This window comes from Crinia signifera, chromosome 4 (genome assembly GCF_055691185.1).
Source record: "Crinia signifera chromosome 4, ASM5569118v1, whole genome shotgun sequence".
In the NCBI taxonomy this organism is placed as follows: Eukaryota; Metazoa; Chordata; class Amphibia; order Anura; family Myobatrachidae; genus Crinia; species Crinia signifera.
Window position 1 is genome coordinate 210086494 of NC_139220.1, and position 19139 is coordinate 210105632.

General features: G+C 48.4%; 1 protein-coding gene across 3 annotated transcripts in view; it reads right to left on the bottom strand.

Annotated features, from left to right (window-relative positions):
• Window positions 1-19139, bottom strand: part of ZNF609 (zinc finger protein 609) — a 103282-nt gene that overhangs the window by 12289 nt on the left and 71854 nt on the right. For 2 of the 3 annotated variants that reach the window (XM_083183685.1, XM_083183683.1), the window contains one exon: window positions 16154-18650. In XM_083183685.1, the coding sequence (XP_083039811.1) occupies window positions 16154-18650 (2497 nt within the window). The remainder of the gene's footprint in view (window positions 1-16153; window positions 18651-19139) is intronic. The other variant, XM_083183684.1, reaches the window with a different exon arrangement.

The window sequence follows — 19139 nt, forward strand, 5'->3', positions numbered from 1 at the left end:
CAAAACTATACAGGACATAATATCTTAGATTATCTAAGTCCCTGTGTTGACCCCAACACTTTCAACTGCTGCCCTATATATATACCTTTTCCTTATATAATAATTATTAGTGTTTGAACAAAACAAATGTCCTACCTCTGTCTTAACTAACCTTAACCCCATAAACTCCCAACCCCCCTCCCATTCCCTCCCCCCTCTAGGACTCAGTGCATCTCAGTTATTTGACAGTGATCTGAGTAAGTACCAAGATGTGCCCTCAAATATTTTCATGACATGTTTCTGTGTGTCTTCACCCAGTGATCTTATATATGTTCCCCATTTTGCATAAAATTTCTTAACGCCTTCCTCCACCATCGGCAGTGTAGCTCTCCTATCAAAATATAGCACTTGTGTTAGTGCGACTTTCACATCCTGCAGAAATGGAGGAGAAGGGCTAGTCCAGCTGCGCAAGATTACTTTCTTCGCAACTGTCACAATTATGGTCAAGAGAGGGAACAGTTCAGTTTTTCGGCCAGGTATACTCCAGTTGGAGAAGTTCGCGCAGAGCATTGCCAGCGGGTCTTTTGTAAGTTTTATTCCACATGTAGTATTAATATACATCATTACTTTGTCCCAAAATTTCCTAATTTTCCCGCACTCCCACATATGGTGGAAGAGTGTAGCATTAGAGCCCTTGCATTTAAGACACATTCCTAGTTCCCCAGGTACAAAGTACTTTCTCTGGGCTTGTGAGATGTACGCTCTATGCAAAGTTTTTATGTGGACTTCCTGCAGCATAGTGGAATGTAAAACTTTAAGTGTTTTTCCCATATGTTCATGGAGTATTTCACTTGAAGTAACCCCTGGAATGTCTGTCTGCCACTTTGGTACCATGTCGGTCCAAACCTTTTCAGGTGAGGTCGGCAGGATTTCCCCATAGATATATTTTATCCTATAAGGACCCGTGGAGCTCAAAGCAAACACTTGTTGAATCACATCTGGAGTACCAGCCTCCAGCATAGGACCCTTTTTAGATTGAATAAAGTGCCTGACCTGAAGAAACATGAAAAAATCTCTGTTGGGTAGTGAGTATTTAGTTGCTATGTCTTGAAATGATAGGAGCTTTCCTCCCGGATCAAAGACGTCCTTGACCGCCAGTATCCCTTGCTTTTTCCATCTATCATATCCTAATTCTGACATTCCTGGAGTAAATCCTGGGTTTCCCCATAATGTGTCGTATTTTGTATTTTGGTGGCTGCGGCCCAATTTTTTGTTAATGAATAGCCATGCAGAATATGTGTCTTTAAACAATATGTTTGTTAGTATTTGCTGTGGTATTTTAGTTCTAGGGACATGAAGCAGGCCTGCTAGTGAGTATGGTGAGACTATGTCTCCCTCTAGTGCCCTGTGTGTGTATGCCTCAGACCCCTGAAGCCAGTCTAATATATACCTCATGTGGACTGCTTGACTGAAGGCCAGAACATTTGGTATTCCTAACCCCCCATCAGCTTTTTTAAGATATGTTTTGTGTCTGGAAATGCGTGGTTTTTTCCCCTGCCACAAGAAGGAGAAAAATATTCTATTTATTTTCTGTATATCAGTTCTGGATAACCTAATTGGAAGCATCTGAATGCTATATGAGAGTTTCGGGAATGCAATGACCTGTATGACTACCGCCCTTCCCAGCATTGATATCGGTAGCGATTTCCAAATCCCCAGCAGTCTCTCTAACTCTCCAATAATAGGCGAATAATTTAGTTTGTATAAATCACTAATATTGCTTGGGACATTTATGCCTAAGTACTTAATGGCTTTGGAATTCAACTTAAAGGGGGCTATGATATGTCGCGGTATTTCTGCCACCTGAGGTCCCAATACCTGCAGTATTTCTGATTTATGGTAGTTTATCCTATAACCTGCAAAAGATCCAAATCCATTGATACATGTCTTAATGGCCGGTAGGGACGCCGATAACCGGGATACGAATAGCAGCATATCATCTGCGAAGATACTGACTTTTAATTCTGTGTTTCCCACCGTGATCCCCCTGAAACCCTGATTTGCCCTAAGCGCCACTGCAAGTGGCTCCAGAGCCATTGCGAATAGAAGTGGGGACAGCGGGCACCCCTGCCTCGTCCCCTTTTGAATAAGGAAAGGGAGCGAGATATATCCATTACATGCAACTTGTGTGTAGGGTGAGGTGTATAGGGAGCTTATCAGTTGAATAAAAGTCTGTGGGAATCCAAATCTAGCCAACGTTTCATACAGATGATCCCAGGTGACCAGGTCAAATGCCTTTTCGGCGTCCATAGATATTATGACCCGGTCACCCGAGCCCCCCTCTTCCCTTAGCCTCTGGACCACCGACAGTAACTTGCGTACATTTACCACCGAGTGGCGGCCGTGTATAAACCCGGTCTGATCCTCGGAAATAACTGTAGGCAAAATGTATTTAATCCTTTCAGAAATAATTTTGGTTAACAACTTATAGTCAGTGTTTAATAACGAGATGGGCCTATAAGACCCCGGCTCCTCTAGGTCCCTTCCCGGCTTCGGGAGCACCTTAATTACTGCAGAATTAAAATACAGCGGCAGTTGCTGTCCCGTAAGTATGGCATTAAATACTACTGTCAGATTTTCACTTATCCTAGGTTTTAGAATCTTATAAAATTCCCCTGAATAACCATCTGGCCCAGGGGCTTTAAGAGGTTTTAATTTGGTTATTGCCTGTGTCACTTCTTCTACTGTTATGGGGGCCATGATTCGTTCCGCCGCAGCTGTAGAAATCTGTGGCATGGAAACCGAGTTCCAAAATTTATTTTTTTCCTCTTGATTTAATTCTCCCTGGGAGTAAAGTTTAGAGTAGAATCCCCTCAATACTTCAAGTATATCTGGCCCTTTGTGTACCCTGTTACCCCCTGATGTATGTAGGGTTTTAATGTGTGCGGATGTTCTTGTGCCTCTAATTAAGTTGGACAGCAGACGTCCATTTTTGTTGCCGTGCCGGTAGAATTGGAAGTTGATATTATCTATACTTGTCAGAGTTTGGGATTCCAGCAACACATCGAACTGTGTTTTTGCCTGCATGTAGTCATTTTTGTGTGTCGTGGTAGGGGATGCACTATAATTAGCATAAGCAGTAGTCAATAACTCTTGAGCCCTGAACAAATCTGCCGTCCTATCCTTGCGATATTTATTTACATATGAAATGATTTCTCCTCTGAGAACTGCCTTTGCCGCTTGCCATTTCAACAATGGATCTGTATTGTGCTCCCCATTATTATGTTGGTACTCCATCCACTTGGCCTCCAGGGCATCCCTGAACGTTTTTGACGATGCTAGGTACGAGGGGAACCGCCATTGGCGGTGTTTCCCGACGTCCAGCTCCGTTTCTAGCAGTATCCATATCATGGAATGGTCCGACAAACTTATCGGTTCCATTCCAGCTTCTAGAAGACGCCCACAGAGGCCAGTAGACACAAGCATGTAGTCAATTCGTGACAGTGAACCATGGGCTGCGGAAACACAGGAGTATTCTCTATCAGTTGGATGTAGTAGTCTCCAGCTATCTACTACCTGTAGTTGTGATGAAATATCCCCAATGCCTAATGCTGGCTTAGTGGGTTTTCGTTTGGGTTTAGAGGATTTATCTATTGATGGTTTGGCTACTATATTAAAATCCCCCCCTAGAATTAAGCGTGAATCTGCATACGGGTATAATTTTGTCAATAATCTAGTGAAGAATTTTTTAGAATAAACATTAGGTGCATATATGTTACAAATTATATACTTTTCCCCCTGAATTGTCATTTCTGCAAGAATATAGCGCCCCTCCGGGTCCTTAATAATTTTGGTAACCTCCGCCCCCAATGCCCTCCTTGACAATATCGCCACCCCCCTGGCCTTTGAATTAAAGGAAGCATAGGCTTCCACCTTGAATCCCATTGCTCCCAGTTTTTCATGCTCACTATCAGTGAGATGTGTTTCTTGTAGCAGGATAATGTCTGCTTTTTGCTTTTTAAGATATAACAGCAACTTCTTCCTTTTTATCGGGGAGTTTATCCCTCCCACATTCCAAGAACACAATTTCACATTAGACATCATAACTTACTGTAAGAATATTCCCTACTAAAGATGCACTCGGCCCTGAGTCCCGCCCCCCCATCCCCCCCCCTGAACAAACCACAGAAAAACACACCCGCAACTTTCCCATCTCTCCACCCCCCCCCCCCCCTGACCCCAAAAACTTTCCCCTGCGAATAAAATCGCTCTTATACTGTGCAATTTAACTTTCACACCTCTAGCAGTGAGGGGTGAGCCTAGACATTTTGGCTCCTCCCTCCCCAACATCCTTCTAACGGCTATTGCCTTACCTCCGTCTATCGCTACGCACCCGGATTGACCAGATCTAACCAATCTCCCCGGTTGCGTAGTCGGGTCGGCACCCCTAATATTGATACAGAATTTATAACATATAATTCACGTTCCCCTTAATGTCCCATGTAAACCATACATAAATCACGCTTATTAGCTTTTACATCTTAAAGTACTTAAGTGCATATAAAGGCCTCAAGCTATGAAGGTTCTATTAGAATTAACAACATGTACATTACTGTTAGATATCAACCCCCAAAACCTTGTGGCTGGTATATTAGCCAGCTGTTCCATTTATATTTCTTACGGCTGAGCAGATTCTGCATTCTCCATCCGGAGATATGCCCTGGCATCTGCTGCTGTAGAAAAATCCTTGAATGAGTCCCCCTCAAATACCCTAAGACGGGCTGGGTATAACAGGGCGAACTTCTTTTTATCTGCAATGAGCTTTGAACAAATGCTGGTAAATTCTTTCCGCGCCCTGGTCACTTCCGCCGAATAGTCCTGAAATAAATGCAGCTTGTGACCTTCCCACTGCAATGATTTTAGCTTTCGCGAGGCAGTCCATAAAGTTTCCTTGTGTAAATAATTAAGGCATTTAAATATGATGACTCTTGGTCTCACATTTACTCCATCCTTTTCAGGCCCTAGCCTATGGGCTCTTTCTATCACCATATCCGAGCAGTCCTGTTCTACTCCCAGCAGGGATGGCAGGGTGTTGCGAACAAAATGATGCAATGCTGGGCCTCTGACCGTTTCTGGAAGTCCCACTAATCTGAGGTTCGATCTCCTTGATCTATTTTCAAGGTCGTCGACCTTATTGGTTAAAGCATATACAGATTTTTGCAGTTCAGCATTGTGGGTTTTCAACTCTTGTACGTCATGAAATGTTGCCCCAATCTGCACCTCATTCTGTGATACTCTCTGTGTAAGCTGTGACATGTGTCCTTTCAGGTCAGCAAAGCTTAAATTAAATGCCTCCACTTGCTCCTTAAACATAGGTGCTATCGTTGCTTTGATAGCCTTCATCATCCCCTTATATGCCCCAGCGTCTGTGTCTTCCTCCTCCCCACTGCCTGTGTCCTGCACTAGGCATCCAGGGGTGCTTTGGTAGTCAGTGATAGGGGAGTGTGGGGTGCCCGGTACCTGTTTCTGCTGTGGCTGGTACTGGAATTGTTGTAGCTGTACAGGTGCCCGCTTCCCTTCTGTCAGGGCTTCAGTAGTCTTGTGCTGCTGCTGGGCTGCCTGTCCCTGCTCTGTCTGTTTCTCCTCCGTGACTTTATCAGCCAGGGAGGAAGGTGCGGCCGCCATTTTGGGTGCCTGCGTCTGCGGCTTTGCTGAGTTGCGGCGGGTCTGGCGTTTAGGCATGGGAGGTAAAGACCCCTCCATGCACTTCACGCTGGCTTCCGATTAACTTTGCCGCTAGTGTGAGCCGTTGGGGACCGCGATCCAGCGAGTTAGGGGTGCCGCCCTCCTCGCCGTCCACGGAGCTCTCTGCTCACGCGGCCGTCCTGCCTGAAGCCGGAAGCGGAAGTCACCGGGTTATTTCTTCTAGTGGAAAAGGGGTACTACCCAGGTCATGATCAGGGTAGCACCCGGTTCGCACCCGGCTTCAAGGGTAGTGGAAACGCTCCCTAACCGGGTTATTTGACTGAGCATGTAAAAATCTTCACTGATTGGTGCTGCTGGGGCGCTGGTGAGTGATGTCATCACTCAGAGCCCCGCAGACTGCGCACATAGCACGGAGGACAGCGTTGTGTGCACATGTGCTGCATGTCTGTCCTGCTGACTTTCCCCTGCTGTATCAGAGGCTGCTCCAGCAGCCACCTTCCTCTCTGCCGCCAGCACCACAGGCTGCCCCAGCGGACACTGCTAATCATCCCGCAGCACAACTTCATTATGGCTGCCAGCAATTGGTCTGATGCTGAAGTGAAGGAGTTGCTGCTCATTAGGGCAGAGGAGGAAATCAAGCGCCAGGTGACTGGTACCGTAAAAGACGCAATCTTGTACAGAAATATTGCCCAGATGCTGGAGTCTAGGGCAGTGGTTCCCAACCTTTTTGGTCTCCCGTACCCCTTGATTAGGCTTTTCATTTAGGAGTACCCCCTCGTGAAATTTTAGGGGGCGTGGCCTAAAAGGGGTGTGGCTTAACAGGGCCAAGTCATACTAGCAATGACGAGAAAAAAAAATAGGATTTTGGGTACCTACCGGTAAATCCTTTTCTCGTAGTCCATATGGGATACTGGGCTTCACTACTATGGGGATTGAGACCTCCGCAGGAGAGACAGGCACATAAAAGAACTTTCAGTGTGGGTGCACTGGCTCCTCCCCTCAATCTCCCTCCACTAGTCAGTTAATGCAAAAACTGTGCCGAAGGAGAGCATGTGAGGAGTATGTGATAATGTATTGTGGTGAGATTCATCCAGCACACCCAAACGAACAAAAAACATATAAAAGAGGTGAATCCTAACAACTTAAGAGGACACCTGTAACTAGAACAAATCTATAGTCATATTTATCCTATAGAAAACAAGGCAATAAGCCTAACAATGAAGTAGGATCTGACAGCAGAAAAAGCCGCACTGAGGCGGGCTCCCAGTATCCCATATGGACTACGAGAAAAGGATTTACCGGTAGGTACCCAAAATCCTATTTTCTCTACCGTCCAATGGGATACTGGGCTTCACTACTATGGGGAGGTCCCAAAGCTACCAGAACGGGTGGGAACGTGCGGATTCTGCTGTAGAACCGCATTCCCGAACTGGGAATCCTCCCTGGCCAGGGTGTCAAACTTGTAGAACTTCACAAATGTGTGTTGCCCTGACCAAGTTGCGGCCCTGCAGAGCTGCATTGCCGACACCCCTCGAGCAGCCGCCCAAGAGGTACCTACCGACCTGGTTGAATGAGCCTTTACTAAAAAAGGAAGCGACAAACCAGCTGATGCATAAGCCTGCTGGATAGTACATCTTATCCACCTGGCAATGGTACGCGTTGAAGCAGGTAAACCCTTCTTCTGCGCATCATAAAGCACAAACAGGCTGTCCGTCTTACGGATCCTAGCTGTGCGCTTGACATACCCCTTAAGGGTGAGGACCACATCCACGGTATCTGGTATATCTGGGTGTGTCGCGCTAAAAGGAACCACAATAGGTTGGTTTAGGTGGAACCCTGACACCACCTTTGGAAGGAATTGTGGTCTAGTCCTGAGTTCCGCCCTATCGTTGTGGAACACAAGGTAAGGGCTCCGACAAGATAAGGCCCCGAGCTCGGACACCCTCCTGGCCGAAGCTAGAGCCAGCAGAACAACAGTCTTCCAAGTGAGGTGTCGCAGCTCAGACTCCTCCAGTGGAACAAACCGGGCTGATTTTAAGAAAGTAAGAACTACTTCCAAATCCCATGGTGCAGTGGGAGGCACAAAGGGGGGCTGAATCCTCAGCACCCCCTGTAAGAAGGTTTGCACTTCCGGCAAGGCCGCAATCTTTTTCTGGAAAAACACAGATAGTGCGGAGATTTGGACCTTTAAGGAACCCAATCTGAGTCCCTTATCCAAGCCAGCCTGAAGGAAACGTAGCAGACTGTTTAATCGAAAACTGGCCGGAGGCAAGTCATTCTTCTCACACCAGGCAATATATCTGCGCCATATTACATGATAATGAGACGCCGTCACCGGCTTCCTGGCTTTTATCATTGTAGTGACGACAGAGGGATGGAGACCCTTGTGGGCTAAGATCTGCCGCTCAACCTCCAGGCCGTTAAACGTAGCCGCTGTAAGTCCTGGAAGACGAACGGGCCCTGGAGGAGCAGGTCTTCTCTTAGGGGCAGACGCCACGGGTCTTCCACTAGCATGGCCTGAATGTCCCCGTACCAGGCCCTTCTTGGCCAGTCTGGTGCCACCAGTATGGCCTCCGTCTCCTGATGCCGGAGCCGCTTTAGCACCCGAGCCAACAATGGGAGAGGTGGGAAGAGGTACACCAACTGAAAATCCCAGGTCCAGGTGAGAGCGTCCACCGCTATCGCCCCTGGGTCTCTGGTCCGTGCACAGTACATTGCTACCTTGTGGTTCAATCGTGAAGCCATCAGGTCGATCTGAGGGAGCCCCCACAGATCCACTATGGCATCGAACACTTGAGTGTGAAGGCCCCACTCTCCCGGGTGAAGATCGTGACGACTCAGGAAGTCCGCCTCCCAATTGTCGACCCCCGGGATAAAAATGGCAGACAGGGCCTGGACATTCTGTTCCGCCCAGGACAGAATTTTTGACGCTTCTCTCATGCAAGGCATGCTCTTGGTACCACCCTGCCGATTTATATAGGCCACAGTGGTGGCATTGTCCGACTGGACCTGGATCGCCTTGCCCTGTAACAATGGAGCTGCCTGTAACAGGGCATAGTAGACCGCCCTCAACTCCAGCTTGTTGATATGAAGGCCCGACTCCAGTGGAGACCATCGACCCTGTAGGCGGACTCCCTGTGTCACAGCTCCCCAGCCCCTCAGGCTGGCGTCCGTGGTTACCAGAATCCAGTCCTGGATCTGGAACCGTCTGCCTGCCAACAAATTGGATGAATCTAGCCACCACTGTAGCGAGATCCTGGTTCTTGTTGCAAGGCCAATCCTTCTGCGCATCTGCAGGGGGGAGCCGGACCATTTTGTCAGAATATCCAATTGAAAAGTCCTGGAATGGAAGCGGCCAAATTGTATTGCTTCGAATGAAGCCACCATCTTGCCTAGAAGCCGGAGGCAAAGATGGATCTGTACCAGAGGTGACTGTAGGACCTCCCTGACCAGCTGTTGTATTGCAGTGACCTTTTCCATCGGCAGAAAGACTTTTTGTTCCGATGTATCCAGGATCATGCCCAAGAAAACCATCCTCTGGGTCGGAACCAGCGATGATTTGGGCATGTTCAGGATCCACCCGTGGTCTCTTAGAACCTGTATGGACAGATTGAGAGCACTGCTTAAAGCCTCCGCCGACCCTGCTTTTATTAGCAGGTCGTCCAGGTATGGCACTACATTCACCCTTCGGAGCCTGAGTAGTGACATCATTTCCGCCATTACCTTTGTGAAAACCCGCGGGGCTGTCGACAGGCCGAAAGGTAACGCCCGGAATTGGTAATGGTCGTTCCCCAAGGCAAACCTGAGATAGATTTGGTGTGGGGGCCAGATAGGAATGTGTAGATAGGCGTCTTTGACGTCTATAGAGGCCAGGAACTCCCCTCTTTCTAGGCTGGCGATCACAGAGCGCAAGGACTCCATCCTGAACTTGAACACGCGCAGGAAGGGGTTCAGTGACTTTAGATTCAGGATGGGTCTTACTGAGCCGTCTGGCTTCGGTACCAGGAATAAGTTGGAATAATATCCCTGGCCCTGCTCCGTGTCTGGCACCGGTACAATTACCTGAGACTGAAGCAGCCTGGTAATGGCCCCCTGAAGGAGCACCTGATCTTCCTGGGATGCTGGAAGTGCCGACCTGAAGTATCGTCTGGGAGGGGGTTTGTCGAATTCCAGCCTGTAACCTAGAGAAATGAGACCCCTGGCCCAGGAATCCAGACCCGAGGCGTCCCACACATGGCTGAAATGCAACAATCGCGCTCCCACCGCGAGAGAGTCTCGTGGCGGGAAAACCCCGTCATGCTGCAGGCTTAGAGGAAGTCGCGGCATTTGGACGGTCCTGGGTGTTGGAGGTGTTAGGCTTCCTAAACTTGCCTCTCGTGCCCCTGCTGGCATTGGAGGCGCCCCTAGCCTTGGGGCGAAACCTGTTCCCACGAAAGGACTGCTGGGAAGCACCTGTGAAGGTACGCTTTGCAACCGTGGGGGCTGATGGAAGGGAGGTAGATTTTCCTGCCGTGGCTTTGGAAATCCAACCGTCTAATTCACTGCCAAACAGCCATTCTCCTGTAAAGGGAATACCCTCCACACTCTTCTTTGAGTCTACATCTGCAGACCACTGACGCAGCCACAAGGCCCGTCTGGCTGAAACCGCCATGGCTGAATTGCGCGCGTTTATTGCGCCCAGTTCCTTTTGTGCCTCGCACAGGATTTTTGCGGTATCCTGAATGTGACGCAGGCTGTCCCCTATCTGGGCCACAGTCATGTCACCCAACAACCCTTCCTGAATCTGGGTTGACCAGGTATGAATAGCCTTGGCCATCCAGCAGCTGGCTAAAACTGGACGCTGGGATGCCCCACTAGCCGTATATATGGACTTGAGGGTAGCTTCCAGCCTTCTGTCCGCCCCGTCCTTAAGGGTGGATACCCCTGGGACTGGTAACAACACCTTTTTAGAAAGGCGGGAGACAGAGGAGTCCACTACCGGTGGCTCCTCCCACTTCTTTCTGCCCAAAGGTTCAAAAGGATAAGCATTTGTGAACCGCTTTGAAAGGGTAAACCTCTTATCAGGGTTTTGCCATGCAGCCCTGAAAACAGTTTCTAACTCCGCCTGCTCAGGGAAGTATACTGGCTGTTTCCTCTGAGTCATGAAGAAAGGATCTCCTTCTGCGGATGCCTCCACTGGGAGATCTAAAACATCCCTAATGGCCCTGATAAGTGGCTCTGGACCATGCACTGCCGCCTCAGGAGCTGGTTCCTGCAGACCCTGCTCCTCACCCTCCTCCAATATGTCCTCATCGTCATCATCTGTGTCAGGATCCATTGCAGTAGCCTGCCTCTTTTGAGGCTGCGCGGTAGGAGGAGGTACATTAAGGGTATGAAGAATATCCACCCTGGCAGCTAACATGGACAATTCCCTCTGAACCCTCTGCGTTTGCTGAGTGTTAGTGGAAAGCTGTGAAGCCACAGAATCCAACAAGGTCTTTATGTTGGAGGCCCAAGCAGGCTCCTGCTCGTCTGCCTGCGATGGCCCCACAAGCTGTGGGGGCACCCCACTGATCTGGGTGTCAGCACTGCTGGGCTGAGGTGACATACAAGCCTCACAAGTAACCTGTGACTGTGACTTGGGCACAAACTTGGTGCTACACACCATGCAAGTGAACTTTTTCACCATGATGAGACAGTACTAACAATGTCTGCTGTACAATCTGCAGTACAACACAACCCCCACGCAGTCACACACGTGCACACACCGCACCACTGGATATGAAAAACAGACTATGTGCTTGTTTTATGCTGTGTTCTGTAACTAATCAGTGGGGAAAAAACAGAGCAATTGGGGAGCCAAGTACACCCTTAACCTGAACTCACAGATCTGGGTAAGCTGGTAACGCTTACACAGTAATATGAACAACACAGTGTCTAATGAGCCAGATAGCGCAGAAGCGCTAAATCGCTATGAAAAACCTGCTGTCTCTGCCGTGCTGCAAGTACCCGGATCCACCACGCCAGTGAGGAGCCCTCTGTAATGGAGTCTGGCAGCGTGTTGAAGAAGCAGGAAGTGACAGCGCGCGCCCAGCAGAGCTTGGTCCCGCTCTGAGTGAAGCCCCGCCCCCTGTACACGGAGCTGGCGCTTCTATATATTTATACTGACATTAATAAAGGTGTAAATATATATATAATACATTATAACCTGAGGGGTGTCCCTGGTGGTCCAGCGGCAGCACCCCTATGCCAGTTACCAGACGCGGTGTTCACGCGGTCCCTGCTGGAGAGCCGCCATTACTAGCCGTCGTCTTGCCGCATCAGAAATGGCTGCGGGGACCCCTTGTGGGACCCCCAGCCTGTACTCACCACTGAAGTCTTCAGACCTGTCAGGGGTGTGCGGCGGCTAGGAGACTTGCTCGCCACAGCGCAATGCTGTGCGGTGACAAGTCCCACGCAGGACCGAATTGTCCTGTAGCAGGGTCAGCTCTGCACCTGAAGAGGTCGGGGACTGACCCTTCCCCTGACACCCACGAAGCAGGACAGCTGTGTGGTCACCACAGCGCCCCAAAATAACAAACTTTAAAAATAAATGTAGAAAAACTCTGGAGCATCCAGAAGCACTGCCTCTCCTGAGGCACATTTTTCAAAACTGACTAGTGGAGGGAGATTGAGGGGAGGAGCCAGTGCACCCACACTGAAAGTTCTTTTATGTGCCTGTCTCTCCTGCGGAGGTCTCAATCCCCATAGTAGTGAAGCCCAGTATCCCATTGGACGGTAGAGAAAAAGGTGCAACAATGCCCCACAGTGCCAGCAATGCCCCACAGTGCCAGTAACAAGTATGCCCCACAGTGCCAGCAATGCCCCACAGTGCCAGCAACAAGTATGCCCCACAGTGCCAGCAATGCCCCACAGTGCCAGCAACAAGTATGCCCCACAGTGCCAGCAATGCCCCACAGTGCCAGTAACAAGTATGCCCCACAGTGCCAACAATGCCCCACAGTGCCAGCAATGCCCCACAGTGCCAGTAATAAGTATGCCCCACAGTGCCAGCAATGCCCCACAGTGCCAGTAACAAGTATGCCCCACAGTGCCAGCAATGCCCCACAGTGCCAGCAATGCCCCACAGTGCCAGCAACAAGTATGCCCCACACACTGACGCTGTCATGCATACATACTACACACACTGCCGCCCTCATTCATACATACTACACACACTGACGCCGTCATACATACATGCATACAATGCTGCTGCCAGTGCAGGCTTCAGCACAAGGGAAGCAGGCTGACAGGTGCATAATCTCAGTGGCCTTAAACGCTTCAAAGTGTACTGGAAAAATTATAATTAAGGCCCCCTCCTCCACTCAAACTTAAGTTTACAATATGCTACACAGCAGTGGGCCCCTTAGACCTCATAGGGCCCAGTGCAATGCACCTGCTGCATAAATGGTAGTTGTGCCCTGATACAACGCACCACTGGCAAACACTGAGTTACGGCTCTGATCGGGATCGGGGAAGTCAAGCTTCACTTTCCCTTAGCATACAAATGGTTAATATAGCACAACAAGTAGCTTAAACCATTTATTTCTAACGTGTTTTGCGGAGATTACTTTGCCACTTGGAGCTCATCACAATTTTACAGTAATATTTCTAGGCGCCTGAACACACACCTGCAGCAGGTGCACTGCACTCCCGAGCTGCCCTGAACTTCCCAAGAGGGGAGGCGGGGCCTGGCATTTGCAGGCCCGGCATACGATTGCCAAGGAGGTATGCATTTGGGAGGGGGGGAGGGGGGAGAGAGAAATAGTGACGCAGGGGATGTGTATGCCCGGAATTAGTGGCATTTCCCGGAAATTTCTCGGGAGAGCCCACTCCTGCAGCGCAGCTCAGCCCGAGAAATTTCCGGCCATACAACCGAAGAAGTGAATAGCCGGGAATCTGGAGACAAATCTTTTAGTGCTTCCTGTTCATATAAAATTTTAGGTTGAGGGGTAGATGTATGAAACAGTTATAAGGGAGGAGAAGTGATAAAGTGCCTGGTACTTTATCACTTGCCAATCAGCTCCTGACTGTTAAGTTACAGACTGGGTTTAAAAAGGGAGAGTCAAGAGCTGATTGGATGGTTATAAAGTACCAGGCACTTTATCACTTCTCCTCCCTTATCACTGCTTCATACATCTTCCCCTCAGCGTCTGCTGATTAAAAACTACAGTCAATTAAATAAGAGCACACTCATCAGTGATCACAAATATGCGCTGTACAATGTATTTTACCAATAATTACAGACCGGAGACCCAGTACAAAATGAATGGGTCCCGGGGACACACTCAGTCCTCATCAGCTCCTAGAGTCAGGTAGTTTTCTCTTTCTCCACCTCTCTCTCTCTCTCTCTCTCTCTCTCTCTCTCTCTCTCTCTGTATAAGGGGGCTCTGCCTGGAGAAATGTGTGTATAAGGGGGCTTTGCGTGGTGAAATATGTGAATAAGGGGGCTCTGCCTGGCGAAATGTGTGAATAAGGGGGCTCTGCCTGGCATAATGTGTGTATAAGGGGGCTCTGCCTGGCGTAATATGTGTAACAGGGATCTGCGTGGCGTAATATGTGTAACAGGGATCTGCGTGGCGTAATATGTGTAACAGGGATCTGCGTGGCGTAATATGTGTAACAGGGATCTGCGTGGCGTAATATGTGTAACAGGGATCTGCGTGGCGTAATATGTGTAACGGGAGGCTTTGCCTGGCGTAATATATGTAATGGGGGGCTCTGCCTGGCGTAATGTGTGTGTGCAACGGGGTCTCTGCCTGGCATTGAATGTGTATAAGGCGGCTCCACCTGGCATAAAATGTGTATAAGGGGTCGGTGGCGCTTATATGGTAGGGTGCAGCAGTGCTCTATCGCCCGGCCATACACACTTACAGAATTTGAGCTGAAGCTACTTTCAGCTGAAAATCGCCTAGTGTGTACGGACTTTTACTCTCTCCTGTACTCGCTTTCCCTTCCTGACACGCTCTCTCAGTCATTTGCGGAAGGGGGGGGGTGTTGACCCAATGCATGTCGACCTAACGACTGTATACCAGATATATTTGTATGTATTAGAAGAATGAAATAGAAAGATATATGCAGCTGCCCAGAATCAGGGAAGAGAGCGCCCATCAAATAATTAAGGATGTCTCTAAAAAAAAAAACATCCTTCAATTGGTCAATGCAGTCTGGTTGGTGGAAAACGTATAAGACGCTGCGTATGCTCTCTCTCTCAGGACGGACTCGGAAAGTGGGTAATTGTTGATGTTGAAGAGGGGGGGGGGGGGGGGGGGGGGGTGTAAGCAGGTTTTTTTTTCAAGGGAATGAAAAAAAACAAAAAAACTTGCACCTGCCCTGCTGAGTCTCTCCCCTCCTCTCGCTCTGCCTGGTGCGGTCTCTCTCGCTCTCTCCCTAACACCCTCTCTCTCACCCCTTTCTTTGACCGATACCCCTCTAATCTTAACACTCTCTTGCTCCTGTCTTTCTCTGTCTCCCTGACATACTCTATTACTCCTACCCTTACTCCTGCTTACTTTATCAGACACCCTCTCTCGCACCTCTCTATTTCTCTCATTCCCTTTTTCCATTAAGCCCTCTCTCCCAGACCATCCCTCTCCCTCTTTCTTCGAGACCCTCTTTGCTCTCACTCTTTCTTCTGCCCCCATAAGAGGCATTGTAGTGACAGTAGTGTGTGTGTGTGTGTGTGGGGGGGGGGGGGGGTGTTACACTCCAATGCAGAACATGTGATATACCCAAAAACAGTAGAGTAGGACCCCAACCTTTGAGAAACACCAGTAGAAGTTGTTAGTAATGGCAGGGTACTGACAGCAAAAGGAATCACAATCCAAATCCATTAGACCATGTCCCTACAGACAGAGATATATGTGTTCAACTAGCATGTAGGCAACAGAGTGGGGGACTACATAATTACAGCTTAACTGCACTCATTAAATATTGCTATATAAAATAAGACACCAAGACCTTTAACACAATGAAACCTCACACCAAACCTCAAACATAGAAAAGATATAGAAAAGCGTAAAAAAGAACAAACCTTAAAAGAAAACTGCCTGCAAACTTCATGAAGAGAGCAAATCAATCAATAAAGAGATTTCTCATCGAGAATTAGGACAAGCGATACAGGTGGAGAGGAATAGTGAGTCAGGGGAGAGGAGTGAGGGAGAGGACGAACGAGACAGGGGGAAAGGAGTGAGCCGGCAAAGCAAACAAAGCAGGCAGGTGAGGGAGCAAACAAGAGAGACAGTGTGGGAGGATGTAAGCAAGATCAATGGGGAAGGAGAGAACAAGAGACAATGGGAGGCAGAGAGAAATAGAATTGGTAGAGAGAGAAGCGAGACACAGTGAAGTGTGTGTGGGGGGGGGGGGAGGGGGGGCAGGAACAATCCTTAAAGCTTTAAACAATCTTTACAGCATGAGATAAATGAGACAGAAGCGGTACACAGATTCTTACCTGTCTGTACCACAAGACAGGATCCAGTCCAGCTTGTCTACTGCAGTCTACAGTTTTTGAAGTTTCAGCAGATTCCTTCCCTGTATGACCTTCTGAAACTTTTGCTTTTAAGTTCTCTGCTTGCTGCACTGGTATCTTTGCAGAGTCCTCTGGTTTAGGAATAATCACAGACTTTCCAGTGTCTGGACCAGATACCAGTTCTTTAGATTTACTAGACCCAGATTTCCCTAAATCGGTCAGACTTGGTGCTTTTGTGAGTGTTGGGTGTACTGAAGACTTGTGCTTCCATTCTTCTTTCAGTGTAGCCTCTCTGTCTCTCATGGCCATCTCTGCTTTTTTTTCAATGTTACGCTGCTGCTGCTGCTGCTGCTGCTGTTGCTGCTGCTGCTGCTGCTGTTGTTGTTGCTGCTGCTGTTGTTGTTGTTGCTGCTGCTGCTGTTGTTGTTGCTGCTGCTGCTCCATGTTCTGCCTTTGTTTCTGATGCTCTTCATACTGTTGCCTATATGTTGGATTAGTGCTGAGTAGATGGGCATGATATCCTTGGTCACTATAGCCATAAGGAGGCACATAGGCATACTGATTGTAATAGAGGGACTGCATGTACATGTTAGGACGTTGCTGAATAACTGAGGGTTGTTGGCTAGTGCTGCTAAGCTCTGGCTTTTTATCCTCTGGAGGCTCAACCTTCATTTTTACTTCTGTAACCTCCAGATCTTCTTCTTTCTTGACTTTAAGAGGTTGACTTTCTGGGGTAGTCTGACCAGTGGGGTTCATGGCACCTGGACTGGAATGTGCATAGTTGGGAGAGTAGTACGTTTCAAAGGTCTGGTAGTATGGAGATTCCTTGTTTTGTGGTTGTGGTGGAAAGAGAGACTTTTTGGCACTTTCCTTAACCAGTTGCTCTGGATCTTTAACCTTTGTGCCCTCCAATTTACCTTCAGCATCTTCTCCTGCATCAGAAATGTCCGAATAAGCTGGGCTGTTGGTTTTAGCAGAAGTCCCCTCTGCCCCATTTTGGGTTACAACATGTAGCGGTGTCATTGGCTGACCAGGACTGGGGTTTTCCATTCTGTTTGAAGTATTGCCTCCCATTCCTATAGAAGGGCTAGGTGCATTGTCTGTGAAGCTATAGATTTTGTCAGCCTCAGCCTTTATGCTGGCCAAGCGGCTCTGGTGGGAATCAGAGCCATTGAGAAGCCCATCGCCTTTGCCTACCAAATCACTCACAGCATCTGCATAAGGGCTTTTTCCATCCTCAGGACGACCAACTTTCATAGTTGTTCCAGGATTCTCTTCTTCCCTTGGCTCTTTTTTCTTTTTTTCCTTCTTCTTTTTATCCCTAGATGGGGTTAACGCTGGATTAATACTAGATGGCTCTCCCATTACTGTTGGTTTAGGCTGAATCGGTTTAAGCTGTGGGCTTGTAGGCATGGCTTGGACGACTGTAGTGGTGAGACCAGTAGAAGAACCAGGACTTCCAGCAGTGAAGGTGGTAGTTTGGATAGTGTACATCTGCTGAGGAACTATAGCAGGGGCAATGGGACGGGCAGATTTCACACTCTTAGATGAAGGTAATTTGTCTGACTTGTTGCTCCCATTTCCTTTCTTTGCTGCATCCTTATCTAGCAATCTTTTTTCCTGTGACTCAAAACCATCATTGCTTGTATCATCTGCTGCCATGGGACCATCGTCTGACCCATCGTTAGAAAGTGCTCCGGGGTCTGTATCTCCTTCTGTACTTATCTTTTTTTTGCCCATCACTTTACCTCCAAACTTTGAAGAAAGAGGAGGACTGTGTGGCTCTGTCAAACGAGCCTTAGGAGTTGCAGACCGGGCAGGCGAAAGGGAACCCTTCTGTGACTGAAAGTTACCATTGCAGCTGCCCATGTCCAGATGAAGATGAGGTTCCTCACCACATTCACTGTCTCCATCTGCCTCTGGTTTACTGTCATCATCTGTGTGTGCATGAGCCTGATGGTATTTCAGGCCATTAATGTGCTTGTATTTTTTGTTGCAGTTGGGGTGGGGACAGTCTATTAATATGGGTGAGGAACAATTCCTGTCTAGCGTAGTTGGCTCCACCTTGATAGCGCCTAACTGCACAGTTAAAGGCAAGGAGACAGACACTGGGGCAGTTGAAGATCCCATGGAGTTTGTGCGGGCACGCTTACTTCCCTTCGAGTCTTCTGAGCTGGAGGTCAGTTCCATGTCAGAAGGAGGCTTGCTTTTGCGCTTGCTTGCAGATGATGGGCTGGCTTTTATATCTTCGTTTGTGTTACAAGGCTGTGGACGATGGTCGCCTGAATTTTGACTTCCTCGTCTACCTTTGTTGTTGGCTCCAGCTCGTGTCTTACTGCTACTGCTGCTGCTACTTGCACCTTTACTTTCAGGGGCTGGTGTGCCTTCTGCAATGGGAGCATTACTACTTGGGCGTATGCGTTTACCCCTACCCCGTCCGTTCCGCATCTCCAAGTCACTGGTGGGAGAGTCGCAGAATCTGGAGGGGGTGGGGAAAAAGGGGAAAAGTGAGTCCATCATACATTTCTAGTAACATTTCTAAAACAAACATTTCTAGTAAAAATAATAATTAGCTGCTGCATCAGCCAAAAAAGTTTTTAAACTGCCAATTAAACATACAATTAGGATTACATTATGTTATGAAGCCAGGCCAGGATTTACATTGTATTTATTCAAAGGTACTTGTGGAGTATCACGGCTCCCACGACCTTGATCGTATGCTGATCGTATGATAAAAAATCGCACCCGATTTTGCACTGAAATGCATCAAAATGCATTGAAATGTGTAGTAAACATGTGAAATGCCCCCAAATGCCATTTTTCATAGTGTACCACCCCCACTATCAACGTCAACCCGAAGCGTGGCGAGCGCAGCGTGCCCGCGAGGGGCGGCGGTACGCGTCCTACGACCTTTTCATACCCCCACTATCCACGTCGGCGTGGAGAATAGAAAGTGTGGTAAGCGCAG